Raw genomic sequence first — 14,900 nt, 5'->3', positions numbered from 1 at the left:
CCCCGGCTCCGGCGCGGCCTCGCCGGTGCCCACTGGGCCGTAGAGGCGGTGGCGGCAGAGACAGGCGGAGCAGGCGGCCGCTGGGGCTGGGACCCCCCCTCCCGCTGTCTGAAGCCCCCCTCCTACCGCGTTTAACCCCTCCAGTGCCGCGCCTCCCTCCCAGCCGCACCCTGGCCACCAGCGCCGCACCCCCAGCCCCTAACCTGTGGGCGCCCTGTGCCCTAATTCCGGCTGGTCCTTGGAGATGAGAGCCAAAGGAGAGCGGTAAGGGTTGCCACTGGGTCTGGCCTGGAGTGTCAGACCAGAGCCCTGGAACTGCCCCACCAGCTAGCCAGTGTGGCCAGCAGCGTAGCCCGGGTCTGGACAGCATCCCACTTACCTCTCTGGACAGGCGCCACACTAATCTCCCAGGCTCACCATAGGGTAGGAAGGGCCCTCAACTCCCCACCCCTGGGACAGCCTGGCCTTTGGGCTCAACACTTATGAGGGAGGGGATCCTGCCAGACAAAGGGCGGGGGAGACACTCAGGCCAGCTGCCGTTGGCCCTGGTGCGGTGGGGCCCAGTTCTGGAAACCCATGCTAGGGCATCTCCTGTCCCTGCTACTGTATGCCCATCCCTTGGTCTCTCCCCATGTCTACCCCAGCATGGAACTGGTGCCAGCACCCCTCCCCCACTGCTTGAACTGCCAGGGCCCCTGCAGGTCCTGGAAATCAGCTCCTCTAGGCTCTTACCCATTTTACAACTCCTATCTCTCCAAAGACCCTGCTCTTGCCTGGGGTCCTCAGCGCTCAGGGTGGGGTGGTTGAAGCCTGGGCTCCAAGGCTGACCACCCTCTACCAGTAGGGGGCCTAGACGCCTTACCAAACTCTGGAGCCTGCAGGTACCCATTTAGAGAACAGGGATGTTAATTCTTACCTTAGGGTGCTATTAGGAGCATTAAAGAGGTATTTGTAAATCTGGCACACACAATAAAGTGCCCTACAAATGTCAGCAACTTTCTGTTCAACAAAGTGATTGTGCACTCTCCAGCAGCCTAAGGCCTGGTGTCCAGGACAGTCCCAAGTGAAGGGTTTCAAGACAGGCTTAGTGCTAGGCCCCAGGGACTCCGAGGAGCTGAACAGTCAGGTCTGTGTGCAGGAGACAGACCCTCGGATAGACAACTCCCACCCATAGGACAAATTTGCCAGGGCTATGGCAGCAGAGGGCAGTGACTATGCTATTAGGGGTGGCCAGAGAAGAGGGCCCCAGGACCACCAGGCAGACTGTGTGGGGGCAGCTCATCCTACCAGTCAAATCCACATCTGGTAGGAAAATGGGGGCTGCTCAGTTAAGGGGCAACTCTTCCTCCACAGGCCCTGGACTAACCCCAGGAACTGAAGGCCTGGTTGGATGTGATGAAAGGAAAGTAGGGTCTCCAGAAATCCCAATCTGCTAGGGGATGAGAGGCATAATAGCCACATAAGTACAGTGCCACAGGACCCGGGGGGGGGGGGACACTGTTCCCTGACATAGAGAGGGGAGGCTTCTAAAAATAAGTGACATTTGAAGCAGGTAGGGTGGAAATTATTCAAGTAGAGAGGGGACTGGAGTAAGGGCAGAGCTCTTCTGGTCTCCCTTCCCCTCACACTGCAGGCTCCTCCCTCTCCCTGCCCTCCAGCCTGGGGGAGGTAAGTGGCCCCTGCCAATCCAGCAGCCCCCTTCAAGGGCCAGTGTTTGATCAACCTCAGCCAGCCAGACAGTTCAAGGAGCACATATAACTTACAGACAGTGGACGGCCACAGGGCACAGACACTGTTTATTGAGTGGCAGACACAGGAGAGGTAGCTGGCTCCAGCATAGAAGCGGAGGCGGCAGGTCATGCCAGGGTGCTGTGCGCATCTGGCAGGCAGGGCCATGCCCCCCATCCTAGGGGACGGCACAAACTCACTACAATAGAAGTAGCAAGGAGCCGGCCAGGGGAGGAGGTGGCCATAGCCCCTGGGATCCTGGGCAAGAAGCAGCAGATGAACCTGGCACAGGGGCCTGGGGTGGGAGGGATTGGGGTCTGAGTGTTCTGGGGAGAGTTGGAGAGGGATCACGTCTGTGGAGTGGAGTAGAGACTGTGGTGGTGGCTGCCTGGGCCCAACACCTGGGAGAAGAGCAGAGGAGTGGTCCGCGTCTGGCTGCCCCCGTACCAGCCTGGCTCTCGCCCAATGGCGCCATACCAGCTGCTGGAGCCTAGGCTGCCTGACATGCTGCAGACAGAGAAACAGGGTCAGTTCCAAGGCAGTGACCAGGGCCATATTCACAAGAGTTGGGGGGGAGAGAGGCTTAGAACAGAGCCTGTAACCCAGACATTCCAGGACCCAGGGCTTGAGTACTGCAAACTGTAGAAAACCATCCTCAGGGCAAGAGGGGGAAACCAGAGGGGCCCCCACCTAGTACAGATGGAAACAAAGGCCATGGTAGGGGCTAGGGCTGGATGACAAGACCTGGCTCTACGTCCCCATGGCTCCATGGAGCAAGCCAGGAGCTTAGGGGTCCTGAGGTGGGGCTGAGGCTCCTACCTGGTGCTCTCTCCCCGGCCATGCTCCCAAGAGCAGCTCTCATCCTCGCAGTGCCCCGCCCGGTCAAAGAAGTAGGAACGGGAGCCAAAGACCTGCCCATTGAGGATGCGGCTGGTGCTCTGGAGGAGGAAGCTGCCATTGATGCTCTCTCCTGCCCCCTACTGGCCTCCTACAACCACCCCAGGCCCCAGCGCACGGTGTCCCGGGGCCACCCTTCTTATATTGGCCCTCACCAGGTCCTGTGGAGGCCGGTGCACCCGGAAGAAGCCCACCAGCAGGGTAGTGGGCAGCAGCTCCCACACAAAGAGGATAAGGCCAAACACCAGGTAGCCTTTGTTCCCCAGGTCATTCACCAGGTCCGCCTGTGGGAAAGCAGGTGCTTATGCCAAGCTGCAATTGTGCCAGTGGGGCACCTGGACAGGGCCCAGGAACCATGGCGACTAAGGAGGCAGCAGACATGCTGAATGCCCACCTGGTCAGAGACGTTGTACCAATCATAATCAAAGGCATCCAGTCGACTCCGGGGAGCCAAGGCCAGAGCGGCCAGGTTGTAGCAGGCCCGACTGGCATAGAGCAGGACCATGGCACCACCCATCACAGCTGCCTGGCACACACTAGTTCCCTGGCACAGATAACAAGGGACCCTCAGAGAGGGGAGACTCTAGCTTCCTCTCTATCCTGAAGAACAATGCCCAAGGACCCCAAAGGACACCAGGCATGAGGGTTGTGACCCTACCTTGGCCTCCAGGTAGATGCTGGTGGAGGGAGCCCTCCGGGCAACAAGGCAGAGGCAGGCAGCAAGAGAGAGTGCGCAGATAACAAACAGGGAGTCGCTCACCAGGACACGCACCAGCAGGAGGGCCCAGGGCTGTGCCGGGCGCCGGTGTGACAGCACAGCACACAGCACATTCACCAGCAGAAAGAGCAGCGAGGCCCCCACGAAGGCCCCTCGGACAGCTAGCCTGCAGCCCACAGCATAGTCAGCCCCAGACTACACCCTTGGTGCTCACCCACCACCCAACCTCCCCCAGGAGATCACAGTGTCAATCAGAACCTTGGGTCATCCAGTCTGAACCTTGCTCCTCCAGTTTTACAGATGGGGAAACTGAGGCCCAAGGTGGTCAGAAGGTGACTGACAGCTGTGGTATAGTGGAAGGAGCAATGGATTGGGTGTCAGAAATCTGGGCTTAAGTCCTGGCTCTGCCTCTAGCCACATCTATGACCTTGAATATGTTGCTTTACCTTTCTGGGCCTCAGTTTCTTCATCTCTCAAATGGAGATAATAACAGCCTCACATATAAGTTATAAAAATAAAAGATGTTTGTGAAAGCTCTTAATAAACTGTAAGATGTTGTACAAATGACAGGAGTATCACCACCCAAGGTCACCCAGGAGTGGTTTGGTTTTGGAGCTTCCAAGGGCTGGAGGCTCCAGCTCTTCCTGTCATGGACCACACTGGTACCCTCTCCCCTGGCTGCTTCTATTATTGTTGCCCTTCACACATGCAACACCTCTGCTAAGCCATCTGTGCCAGGTGCTTCACTTTCCCAAGTTCTTTCACAAACATTCCCTGAGTTGTCCTCACCTTAGCCCTGCCATGGGGGGGTAGACACCAGGCTACTCCTGGCCTGGGGGCTGGGCCCACCAGTGTCCTGTGTACTTACAAGCCTCGGCTCATCTCTGGCCGACGCTTCGCCTTGGCCTTGAACACCACCTGGGAGCAGAGACGCCCATTGTTCCTTTGGGCCCTTGAGGCTTGCCACCCCACAGAGCATCCCACCCAGTTACCTCGGTTACCTGGGCAAAGTAGAGGTTCATAAGCGTCAGTGTGAAGAACTGCAGGCAGACAGGGCAGCAGTAGAGAAGCCAAAAGGGCAGGGGCCCCAGGCGGTTGGCTCGGGGGGTATCTCGGAAGTAGAAGGAGAAGAGGGTGGTACGCAAGGCGGCCCACAGCAGACAGAGAGCCAGGAACACGGTCTGATAGCTGAGACGCTTGTGCCCATACAGAAGCACCAGCCAGAGCTGGGCATAGACGGAGAAGAAGAGCAGGGCGTACAGAGTGGTGTAGGCCGCAGTCAGCCCCAGGGTCACTCCTGGTGGCAGCGCAGGCACCAGACCAGCAGCAGGCACCAGGCCAGACAGGTTACTCTCCATGTCAGGGAGCGAGGCCTGAATCCTGAGACAGAGATGGAGGAGCTGGCAGGGGGCCAGGGAAAAAAATAAATAAATATGGAGGGGTGGGAGTTGAAGCGTGCAGAGACAGAGATGGGGAGTTCAGGAGGAAAGAAGTTGTGGCTGGCCAGGCCCTTCCCTGAAACAGAGGAACAGTCGCCCTTGCAGCAGCCCTTGCAGAGGGGCACTGGCAGCCTGGGGCCAGGGCCTGGGCCCTTCACTCAGGAGCGTGGAAGGACAGACTCTTCTCTCCAGGGCTGAGGGTTGGGGGGTGGGGTGGAGAGTGTCGCCTCCCTGGGCCAGTCCCAGAGCCAGCAGCCTGGGGGTGCAGAGGCTGAAGGAGAAAGGTCCTTGGCCTTGGTCGCTCCAGTCGTCCCGGCAGGAGGGGGAGAGCCGGCCGATGCCTGTTGGCTCCGGGCAGCGGCCGCAGCGTGGGGCGCTCAACACCCGGCTCTCCCCCTCCTCAAACTGCGGGCTCTCTCCCCTCAATAATCCGTGTGGGGTGGGCGTGGGGGCTCTGCCTTCAGTCCTCAGGATTCCGGACGCTGCCCCCAACCCACTCCCCACTACGTCCACCCTCCAACCGCCCAAGGCGGGGAGGAGGTCGACGCCAGGTTCTCAGTCCGCCTCTGGAGGAGCCGGCTCCGGTCGCTGGGACCCGGGGCTCCGGCTCCTCGGCTCCTGCGGCTCCGCCCCCTCCTGCGCCTGCGCCTGCGCCTGCGCGGGCGCCGCTCGCTACGCAAACTGCGCGGGGTCTAACCCCGGCTCCGCAACCTCGCGCCGCGCCCAGCTCGTAGTCGTTCGAGAATGGGTGAGAGCTACGCCGCTGGCGGGTGCCAGGGGTTACGAGAGGCGGCGGGCGGCCGAGGTGCTGGGGCGACACCGCGTTCGGCCGGCTCCCTGGTGGACAATGCCCGGGGCCACCGGTCCTTGCTTGTTTACGGGGCCGCCAGTCCCCACGCTTCTCTTAACCCCATCCCCAAACCGAGAATGCGCCGCCAAGCCGAGGGCGGCAGCCACTTTCCCTCGCCCAGTCTCTGAAGAAAACTTCCGCCCACAGCCAAGATGGCCTCCGGGCCCCGCCCCCGGCTCCGCAGCCCCCAGGCCTGCCTGCGCTCCGCCCTAGACGGCCGCGGTTCCCGCTCACCTGGCCCACCGCCTGGCAGGCGCAAAGTCCCCGCGAGCCCAATGGCCACCCTCACAGGAGCCCTTATCCCTTCTCCTGCGCCGGGACAGTCATCCTGCCAGGGAGGAGGCCCCTCGCTTATCTCGAATGCTCCCTAGGTGGCACGGGGAGTGGTGCCCATGATGCGTGCGGTGCGGCTTCCACAGTGTGGGAAGAGGGACCCAGTGGCCCGGTCCACGGAGCCAACAGCAACAGTGCATCTTACGGCTGAACTCCAGTTATGGCTTTGCTAAGTGCTTTCGCCCACAGCAATCACCCCTCGGTTTACAAAATTCACTGGTCCCTGAGGCAGGTGTCATTATCCCCATTTTACAGGGGCGTTAACTAAGGCCCAGAGGGGCTGAAGGACTTGTCAACAGAAGCTAGCCCCCAGGTTCCAAATTCTTTGGGGACCCCAAAGAATCCCTCATCTGCTCCCACCCACACTACCCCCCCCCCCCCCCCCCCCCCCAGGTACGAGGAAGTCGGGAGGAGAGCGTCGGGAGACCAGGAAGGGGAGGAAGGCGGTGGGCGGGGAGCAGGTCGCGCCGGCAGTGGCTCCACCTCCTGGACAGCCCTGGTGACATTTCGATAGCTGATTGGGTAGGGTCGGTGACAGTTCCCGTTGCCCAGGGAACTAGAGCCGGGCTCCCTTGGTGCTAGAGGGAGGCGCAGGCCCGAGTCAGGGGCCTCGAGATCGGGCTTGGGGTGAGTCTTGCGTGCGGTCTTCAGGGGCGCGTCCAGCCGGGGCCTGGGTAGGGGTCGGGGCTCCACAGCATCAGGGCCCCGGAAGGAGTTTTAGGTCCTGGGTGGACAGGCTGAGCTCCTTGCCCAGCCAGACTCAGAGGACAGACAGACGGGGGCCTGGGAAGCAGGGCGGACCTGGGGTTCTAAGATGGGAAAGGGAACCAGGGGCACCTGCTCCCCCACCTCCGTCAGCCACCGTTTTCCCCAGCTGTGCTCTACCTACCATCTTGCCCCTACAGCCCAGAGCATGTTCCAGATCTCAGAGTTTGAGCAGAGTGAGCAGGAAGACTCCAGCCCTGCAGATAGGGGCCTGGGCCCCAGCCCCACAGGGGACCAGCACCCAGGCCCCAGCAAGCACTGGAGTACGGTCCCAGGCCTCCTGGGGGAAGCTGGTCACCAGCAAGGCCAGCCGGCCAGCAGCAGCCACCATGGAGGTAGGGCCTCTCCCTCACCTGCCTGTCTAGCTCCCTGCACCTCAGCCTCACCGGGTGGCTTTGAGTAAGCCCGCAACCTCTCTGTGCCTCAGCTTTCCTCTTCTGTTAAACGGAGCAATTAATCACCACCATTGTAGAGCTGTTAGAATGATTAGCAGATATATAGGAAGCACTTAATTATAGTGCTGGTGCTTAGGAAATGCTCAGAGAATGTAGCTTGTTAGTGCAGTACCACAACAAATCACAGAGTAAGTCAGTGAACCAGGAAAGGGAAGTGACTTGCCTAGGGTCATACTTGTTTGCTGGTTCCTTTGGGTAAAGCAGGGCTTAAGCCTCCAGGGCGCCTGCGCCAGGCTTCCAGCCCCCAGGTCTGTTCTTTCCCACCCTGTGGCTCACCCACACCAGGACTATCCTCACCAGTTGCCAGGGGCAAGTGACTCTAAGAGGCATACAGCACTCCAAGGCAGCTGGCCTGTGTGGGGTGGGGAAGCATAGGCTGGATGGAAGGATGGGCACTGGAGGGCAGTGGCCATGTCTCAGTCTCCACCTCCCAGCGCCTGGCACAGGCCTTGGCACCTCAAAAAAAACACAGAGATCTTCTGAAAACAAAAACCATGTTCCCCTAGCCCTGGCCAGTGTGGCTCAGATGGTTGGAGCACTGTCCAGTGCACCAAAAGGTGCACATACACCTCCCTCCCAAGTGTGGGAGGCAACCAATGTTTCTCTCTCACACTGATGTTTTTCATTCTCTCCTTCCCTTCTTCTCTCTAAAAAATGAATATAAAGTTTTTTTAAAAAACACAAAAACATGTCCCTTGCTTGTTGAAGCCCAAATGACCCTCTCCCCATTTTCAGGATCAAGGCTTATTAAGGCGGCCTCCTCTGCCCATTCACACACACTGTCAAACTGAACGCTACACTTTCTTTAACTTCCAGATCTTTGCACTTGCTGTATTTCTGCTCACAACAGCTTTCCACTCCCACGTGGCTGTTCCTCTTCTATATCAGGTGTTTAATCTGTGCCCCATGCTGTCCCAGCTGCCAGGGACACATCAGTGAACAGAAGAGATAAAAGTCCCTGCCCTTGTGGCACCTATATTCTAGTCAGGAGGGGAGACAAGCCATAAACAAACAAGTAAATGATATATTAAACTAGAAGATGACACCCGCTGGGCAGCAGTGTGAAAAAGTCTTTCCTTTCTCTGGATCAGGAGTACTGGGGGCCAGGGTCTGTCTTGGTGAGAAGCGCCATTTCAGCAAAGACTAGAAGGGATGAGGCATGAGCCAGGCAGCTATCTGTAGATAGATTCTGAAGGGATGGGCAAATGCAAAGGCCCTGAGGCCAGTATGACCTGAGGGGATAGAAGTCAAAGAGGCAGGAGCTAAAGGAGGGGGAGAGGCAGCTGGGCAGGACCTCAAAGGCAATGCAAGGGCTTTGGCTTTTCCTTTGAGCGGGAACATGGGAGGGCTTTGAGTAGAGCCAAGTGATCTGATTTGGGTATCAAGAGGATCACCAGGGCTTGTGTAGGTGGTGGTGGTGAGCCTGTGGGCGGCTTGGGAGGAGTTACTGATGGTGACCAGGTCTAGGTTCTGCCCATGGGAATAAGAGTGAGGGGAGGAGTGGAGGAGGTCAAGGAAAGGAAAGGCTAGGAGGTGGCAAGGACCACTACTGTTCTATGAATGAAGACAGGAGTGGCAAAGGAGAGAGTGGCAGGGAGCTGGAGTAACCTCCTGAACAAAGTAGGGGTGTGACCTGGGACTGGGGGATGCCTGAGTCATGCAGGGGAGGGTTGGCACATCCTGAGAAAGTAGATTTAGGGAGGAGGGCATGAGACTGGTCTGAAGCAGCAATTAGGAGCTAAGAGGATGCCAGACCCCGCCATGAGAAGGGCTGCAAGAAGAAAATAGAAACCACTAGAGAGGACTACACAGGATTTCTAAAATTTTGACTTTTTTTTTTAATGTCTAAAAAGCAAGTGATTTTTCCGTAAAAGATCACCAAGTACCAAGTGACCTGCCAGAGCCACTGCTCTCCTCTAGATGGGCAGGGTCCCTTCACTCTTCATATTCCCTGCCTCCTGGCCCCTGCTGGACTGTAAGTGTCCCCAGGGCAGGGACTGCACAGACCTTGTGTGCGGACTGCTTAGTGCCTGGGAGGGGCTAATGCGTGGTGAGCTGTGGGTGTGTAGATGGTAGAGAGGGAAGGAAGGACACCCAGTGGGAGAAAAAGCTCAGCACTAGGCACCAGGGCCAGACTGCAGGGTTGAAACACAGCTTTATCCTTTATTAGCAGGTTGAGCTTGAACAGGTTAACTCACTCTGCCTCAGTTTCCTCATCTGTTAAATGGGAATAGAACCAGTCCCACCTCATAGGGTTGTAGTGAGGATCTGATAAGTTAATACAGAGAAAGTGCTTTGAAACAGTGCCTGGCACAGAGGAGTATATACTGTTCTTACTATTACTGCGATCGTTATTATTATTACTATGAGTTGGCCCATGCTCTGAGCAGACCTGGGGGTTGCCATTCATTCAGCAGAGAGGAAGACATCAAAAACCAGTACCCCTCTGATGACGGACAAGTGAAGTATAGGTTAGAGCCAGAAGATAAGGGCTTAAAAGCCATGCTAAGGAGTTTGGACTTTATCTTATAAGCAATAGGGAGCCATTGACGGTTTCAGGCAGAGGACAGATATAGTTGGGTTTTGAGCAGGGGTTGGCAGACCATAGCCACAAGTTAAAACCCTCTTTTTGTATAGACCATGAGCTAAGAATGGTTTTTATATTTTTAAGTAGTTGACAACAATAACATTTAATAATGTGAAAATGATATGAAATTCCAGTTTCTGTGTCCCTAAATAAAATATTAGTGGAAACAGTAATGCACAGTCATTTACATAGTGTTTATTGCTCTTTCAAGCTATGACCACAAAGCTGAGTAGTTGTGACAGAGACTGGGTGGTCTGCAGTGCCCTGAATATTTACTCTCTGACCCTTACAGAAAACATTTGCCGGCCCCTGCTTTCTGAGCAAGATGAGGGTATATGTTCTTTGTAGGCCGGTAAGGGGCTTTGGTCCCCAAATGGCTTTAGGGTACACAGGGAGTCTGGGCCAAGGTATGCAGGTTCTAGAAGCTATGTGAGCTGCGGGCTACTCTGCCTGCTGCTCTGTCTGCTGGGGGCAGGCAGTAGAACATCTGCTTGTGCAAGAGCAAGATCCAAACTGCCCTGCCTGACGGCAAAGCTTCACTGCCTCACACTGTCTGCACGCCACATTTTAATTCAAGTCTGCAAGGATGTGCACAGAAGCCTGACCAGGGATGTGTTCAGTCCCATCCACTTACCCAGAAGCCCAACGGGGGTAAAGAACTTAAAGCTTTGCTGGAATGCTGGGTATCTCCAGCCACAGACCCCTCCTACTACCCTACTCCAGTCCCAGGCTTACTCTGAGAGGCTGGTATAAGTGGCAGGCCTTGGCACCCACCCAGAGGCCACGCCCCTTCCTCTCCCTCACCTTCCGGGATGGGGAGGGGCCACCTCTGTTCTGCCCTGCCCTGGGGCGTGTAGGGATGAGAGCTGATTGATTGAGGGTGGGGTGGTTCAGATGGCATGTTCCCTCCCCACAGGCTCACAAAAATCTTCCAGGTTTTTTCCAGTAAACAGAAGGGCACTTTTAAAATTCCGGTTGACACAAATGTCATTTTGACAATGGCTGGTTTGACACTGCTAGATCCATTGCTTTGGTGAAAATCCACCCCACAGGCTAGGCTCCAAGTAGAGCTGACACCCACCTCACTGGGGAGGTGGGAGGCTTCAGGATGCGAAAGCAGAAATGTGTTTAGGTGGGACCCACCTAGCTACTGCTCCTGCCTCACTGCCCACATCCCACAGAGCTGGAAAGCAAAAAGCCCAGGGCGCATTCCCCAACTTGGGCCTCCAAGGGGGAGCCTGAGACGTGAGAAGTAAGGATGCAGGCCCTGAAGCCAGACTCATTAGGTTTGGATTTCTGCTCTGCTACCTACTGGCTGAGTGACCTTGGGCAAGTTACTCACCCTCTCTGAGCCTTAGTTTTCAATGTGCCTTTATTTTTTTCTGCTGTCTAATGGGGACAGTGAGTAACTTCCCTGATAGGGTGATGAATAAAGCCCAGGAAGCACTTCCAAGTGACACACCAAGTGTTCTGCTTGTGATTCCTGGAGGAGGAGGCAGTGCCCAGACTAAGTGCCCGTCTGCAAATCACTCACCTTCCTTCTCTCAGGCCTTGCATCTGTCAAGTGTGGTAGCTGTTTGGGTTCTTAGAGCTAGTAAAAGAGAATGACAGCAGACACTTTCTGAGCATTTAAGTGGCCAACTGTGTGACTTCAGAGTGCCTCTGGGTGCCTTCACTTTCTCATCTGTGAAACAGGGAGAACTTGGCACCCACCTCACTGGGGAGGTGGGAGGCTTCAGGATGTGAAAGCAGAAATGTGTTTAGGTGGGACCCACCTAGCTACTGCTCCTGCCTCACTGCCCACATCCCACAGAGCTGGAAAGTGAGCTACAGATGGTCCTGATCCTATCAGGGGTCTTTCTATTCCTTTCTCCTCTGGTCCCCATCCCCTAACCCCCACTCGATTTAGCTGCCTATTCCCCATTGCCACCTCCATCCTCAAAGGCTTTCTGGTGTCCCTGTCTGACCTCGGGCCTGGGCTTTGGTGAAGCTCAAAACAGCCAGACACTCTGACCAGACCCTCTTGGCCTAAGCCTTTCTGGATCCAGCCCTCTGTCACCTTCTTGGCTTTCTCAGTCATGTGTTTGGAGCTGGGACCCTTGGAGGCCCTGCAGTTTGTGGAGGGCTCTGGGCCCACAGGGCTCTGGCCAAAGGTCTGCTGGAAGGAGAACAAGACACTGTTGTCCACTGGCTTCAAAACCTGGCCTACATCTTGCCTCCTTCAAAATGGCTTCCCTGACAGACAAGCCCTACCCATGGACGCTGAGCACATTCTTGGCATCTGTTCCAGGCCCGTCTTCCACTTTATTACTTAGGTCTGGGTTTTTGCTCCTGGGAGTGGTTCTAGGTCTTTGTTGGTCTGGATATGGGGGTGAGGTTGGCAGGAGTCAGGGGATGGCACACAGTACACAAGTCAGACAAACTCTGAACTCAGTAGAATAATGATCCATTGAATAATCACCCATCATGCACTTTCAGCTCACAAAGCACTTTCAGGCTATATTATGTGACCTTTACACAGTCACTGGCTTATCCCCACATGAAGGTGAAGACATAGGTTCAGAGAGCTGAAGGGTGGTTGGACAAGGACAGAGGTGAAGCTCAAGGGATAATCATTGGACTTTGGATTCCAACAAACCTCTAGGCATTTCCAGCCTCAGAGCTTCACAGCTGTGTGACCCTGGGCGAGTATTAACCTCTGTAAGCCTCTGTCTTCTCATCTGTAGAATACAAGCAATGTTAGTACTCACTTCCCAGAATGGTTTGAAGGATAATGAAGGTAATGCCCAGGGCCTAGCACATAGTAAGTGCTCCATAAATATTACCTAAAAAGTCAACAGGCCGGTCAGGACGTTTTCTCCAAAGCAGGTGCTGTGGGAGATACGAACATGCTGCTGATGCTTCTGGTTCTCAGGGTCTCCTCTCAGTCACAGCAGTGAAACAAATGAGCACCTGCAGGTCGCCTGCAGAGCTGGAGTTCAGCCCTGCTTGGCTGGGGCAGAACACCTCCTCATCCAGGGCCTGGTCTCCACTGCTGGAGGATGGAGATGATTAAGGAGCTAACAACCCATGGGCTTGCTGCGAGGCCCCCATGGCCTTGCACTAATAACTGTAACTATTTATTATGCCCTTATTTTGTGCCAGGCACAAAGGAAGTCGCTTTTATACACTAAAGCCCTAGCCCATTATTGGGGCTCAATTAAGATTTGTGGGATTAATGAGAAGTTAATTCAAATCTTCACAGAAGCCCCAGGAGCTTCCCTCGAAATACATGAGGGAACTGGAGCTCTGAAAGGTATAACCTGATGTGCACACTAGTACATCAGCGGGCCGGTGGAGCTAATGCTGGGGGGGCAGAGGAGTGAGATTCACGTCATCCCCTCACCGTCTGCCCTCTCTGCAGGCGCTGGGTCTGCGGAGTCCCGGAGTCGCCACAGCTCGTACCCCACGGGGAGCGAGGAGGATGACGGGAACGAGGAGGAGCTCAGCCCCTTCCGCGGCCGCTCGCGTTCAGCGCCCCCCAACCTCTGGGCTGCACAGCGCTATGGCCGTGAGCTCCGGAGGATGAGCGATGAATTCCAGGGTTCCTTTAAGGTGAGCGCCGCGCCGACGATGGGGGGGCCTACTGCCGGAGCAAGCCGGGACCCGTACTCCCAGGGCATGCCGGGACCTGCAGTGTCAAGCCTGGCCACTTTCTGTGTCCCAGGGCATGCCGGGATCTGTAGTGCTAGGACAGCCCCCCTCCCCAGCTGTTTTTGCCTGAGTTCCAAAGCATGCCGGAATCAGTAGTCCAGACCGCTCCAGAAGGCCAAGATCTGGGGTCCCCAAACCCGGGGAACGCGAAGCACGTGGGCATCTGTGTTCCCAGTCGGCCCCTTCGGGGTGTCCTGGTTCTTTGCCTTCAACTTCGGACCACTTTTTAAATTCTTGAATAGCGGCCCCACCTTCCAGGTGGAAGATCCCTGGCTTCCTCACTATCACACAGCGCCCTATGCGTCCGCTTTCCCCGCCCCTAGCACGGAGCTTGGGGATCTAACCCGTCCCATTCCTAAGGGCCCAAACGAGCGATTTCGAGCTTAGGAAAGTAGTCAGGCGACCCCTCGGCACAGGGCATGCTGGAAGCTGTGGTCTTTCTCTTCCCCGGGTTCTCACTTAGAGATGGGATTCCGGAAATGGAGGGCCCCGACTCGGACTGCTAACTCATAACCCTTTCCTTTTCCCACCCCGAAGGGACTTCCTCGCCCAAAGAGCGCGGGCACAGCAACGCAGATGCGGCAAAACTCCAGCTGGACGCGCTTCTTCCAGTCCTGGTGGGATCGAAACCTGGGGAGAGGAGGCCCCACCTCCTCCCAGTGACCTTCCTTCCCGCACCAGAAGCTCCCCAGCGCGCGCCGCCAGCAGCGGCCATCTTGGGTGTGGGCGGAAGTCGCTTCCGCAGGCCTACGCCGAGAACCAGTCTCCATTTCGGAGGAGGAGTTCTGACCCAGAGGCGGATTTCCTTCCGGTGTGTGGGGGACCCCCGAGGGTTCCGTCTCGTCGGAAGTTTTGAGGTTTTTCCGCCCCGGGCCGCAGTAAGTGGGTTGCCCCAGGCGCCTGCGCCAAGTCGCTAGTCGGCATAACAAACCTCACCAGGACTCTCCTCCGCGGTGACCCTGCGGGCTGACGCTCGCCATGAAATGTGCTAATAAAGCCCACATCTGTGCCGCCGAGTCTCCTCTGTCAGTCGCTGGGGGCTTCGCGGGCAGCGCTAGTACTGACAGTTCCAGAAGATGCCACCGTTTTATACACAGGGGGAACTCGGACTCTTTCTTAGTGGCTAATCCTGGGCCGAGACCAGGAAAGGGTCGAGGGGCGGGCCGAGCCGAAGGCTTCTTGGCTCCCGGGAAGCGGAGCGCAGCTGCGCCCCAGGGACCTCCAGGCTCTTATCTCTAATCTAGTAATTGGGAACCGCAGGCCGACCGGCCGCCGGAATGCCTCACTCTGCAAACCGTGCCGCCGTCCCCCAGGGAGGGTCACTTGTTCCTATTTGGGTCAGTCCTTTAGAACAGCTACTGTGTGGCCGGCCTGGGGCCAGCGCTGCTGAGGGAGCTGGCTGGGCGCGCAGGACGGGGGAGGGGGCGGCGCAAGG

At 56.7% G+C, this 14,900-nt stretch overlaps 2 protein-coding genes and 1 long non-coding RNA gene across 3 annotated transcripts; 1 reads left to right on the top strand and 2 right to left on the bottom strand.

The window, feature by feature from the left end:
* Nucleotides 1-1,755: 1,755 nt before the first annotated feature.
* GPR137 (G protein-coupled receptor 137) lies at nucleotides 1,756-5,432 on the bottom strand. The gene is made up of 7 exons (XM_081153500.1): nucleotides 4,345-5,432; nucleotides 4,212-4,261; nucleotides 3,284-3,509; nucleotides 3,020-3,169; nucleotides 2,781-2,909; nucleotides 2,548-2,666; nucleotides 1,756-2,235 (listed from the first exon to the last, which is right to left on the bottom strand). Exons 1-7 carry the CDS (start codon nucleotides 4,699-4,701, stop codon nucleotides 2,076-2,078), a joined length of 1,191 nt encoding a protein of 396 aa, XP_081009626.1. The 5' UTR covers nucleotides 4,702-5,432; the 3' UTR covers nucleotides 1,756-2,075.
* Nucleotides 5,433-6,511: 1,079 nt separating this feature from the next.
* On the top strand, nucleotides 6,512-14,476 carry BAD (BCL2 associated agonist of cell death). Its single transcript, XM_081153575.1, has 4 exons — nucleotides 6,512-6,592; nucleotides 6,871-7,065; nucleotides 13,176-13,366; nucleotides 14,003-14,476. The coding sequence occupies exons 2-4, from the start codon at nucleotides 6,879-6,881 to the stop codon at nucleotides 14,126-14,128; spliced, it is 504 nt and encodes a 167-aa protein (XP_081009701.1). The 5' UTR covers nucleotides 6,512-6,592; nucleotides 6,871-6,878; the 3' UTR covers nucleotides 14,129-14,476.
* Nucleotides 12,204-13,486, bottom strand: LOC308564833. The gene is made up of 3 exons (XR_013999991.1): nucleotides 13,158-13,486; nucleotides 12,598-12,806; nucleotides 12,204-12,492 (listed from the first exon to the last, which is right to left on the bottom strand). It is a non-coding gene; the product is annotated as an uncharacterized lncRNA (long non-coding RNA).
* Nucleotides 14,477-14,900: the final 424 nt, after the last annotated feature.

Source organism: Miniopterus schreibersii (assembly GCF_964146895.1).
Source record: "Miniopterus schreibersii genome assembly, chromosome: 12".
Taxonomy (NCBI): Eukaryota; Metazoa; Chordata; class Mammalia; order Chiroptera; family Miniopteridae; genus Miniopterus; species Miniopterus schreibersii.
Note: the sequence above shows the minus strand (reverse complement) of the source record. Positions and strands in the feature narration are given on the sequence as shown.

Bases quoted from the DNA above. Each gene is read 5' to 3' on its own strand.
- GPR137 (XM_081153500.1), bottom strand. From the start codon at position 4,701: ATGGAGAGTAACCTGTCTGGCCTGGTGCCTGCTGCTGGTCTGGTGCCT. The intron at 3,170-3,283 runs GTAGGGTCACAA...TATCTGTGCCAG, and splicing joins GCATCTACCTGGAGGCCAAG to GGAACTAGTGTGTGCCAGGC. The intron at 2,667-2,780 runs GTGAGGGCCAAT...TTCCTCCTCCAG, and splicing joins ACCGGCCTCCACAGGACCTG to AGCACCAGCCGCATCCTCAA.
- BAD (XM_081153575.1), top strand. From the start codon at position 6,879: ATGTTCCAGATCTCAGAGTTTGAGCAGAGTGAGCAGGAAGACTCCAGC. The intron at 7,066-13,175 runs GTAGGGCCTCTC...CCCTCTCTGCAG, and splicing joins CAGCAGCAGCCACCATGGAG to GCGCTGGGTCTGCGGAGTCC. The intron at 13,367-14,002 runs GTGAGCGCCGCG...CCCACCCCGAAG, and splicing joins AATTCCAGGGTTCCTTTAAG to GGACTTCCTCGCCCAAAGAG.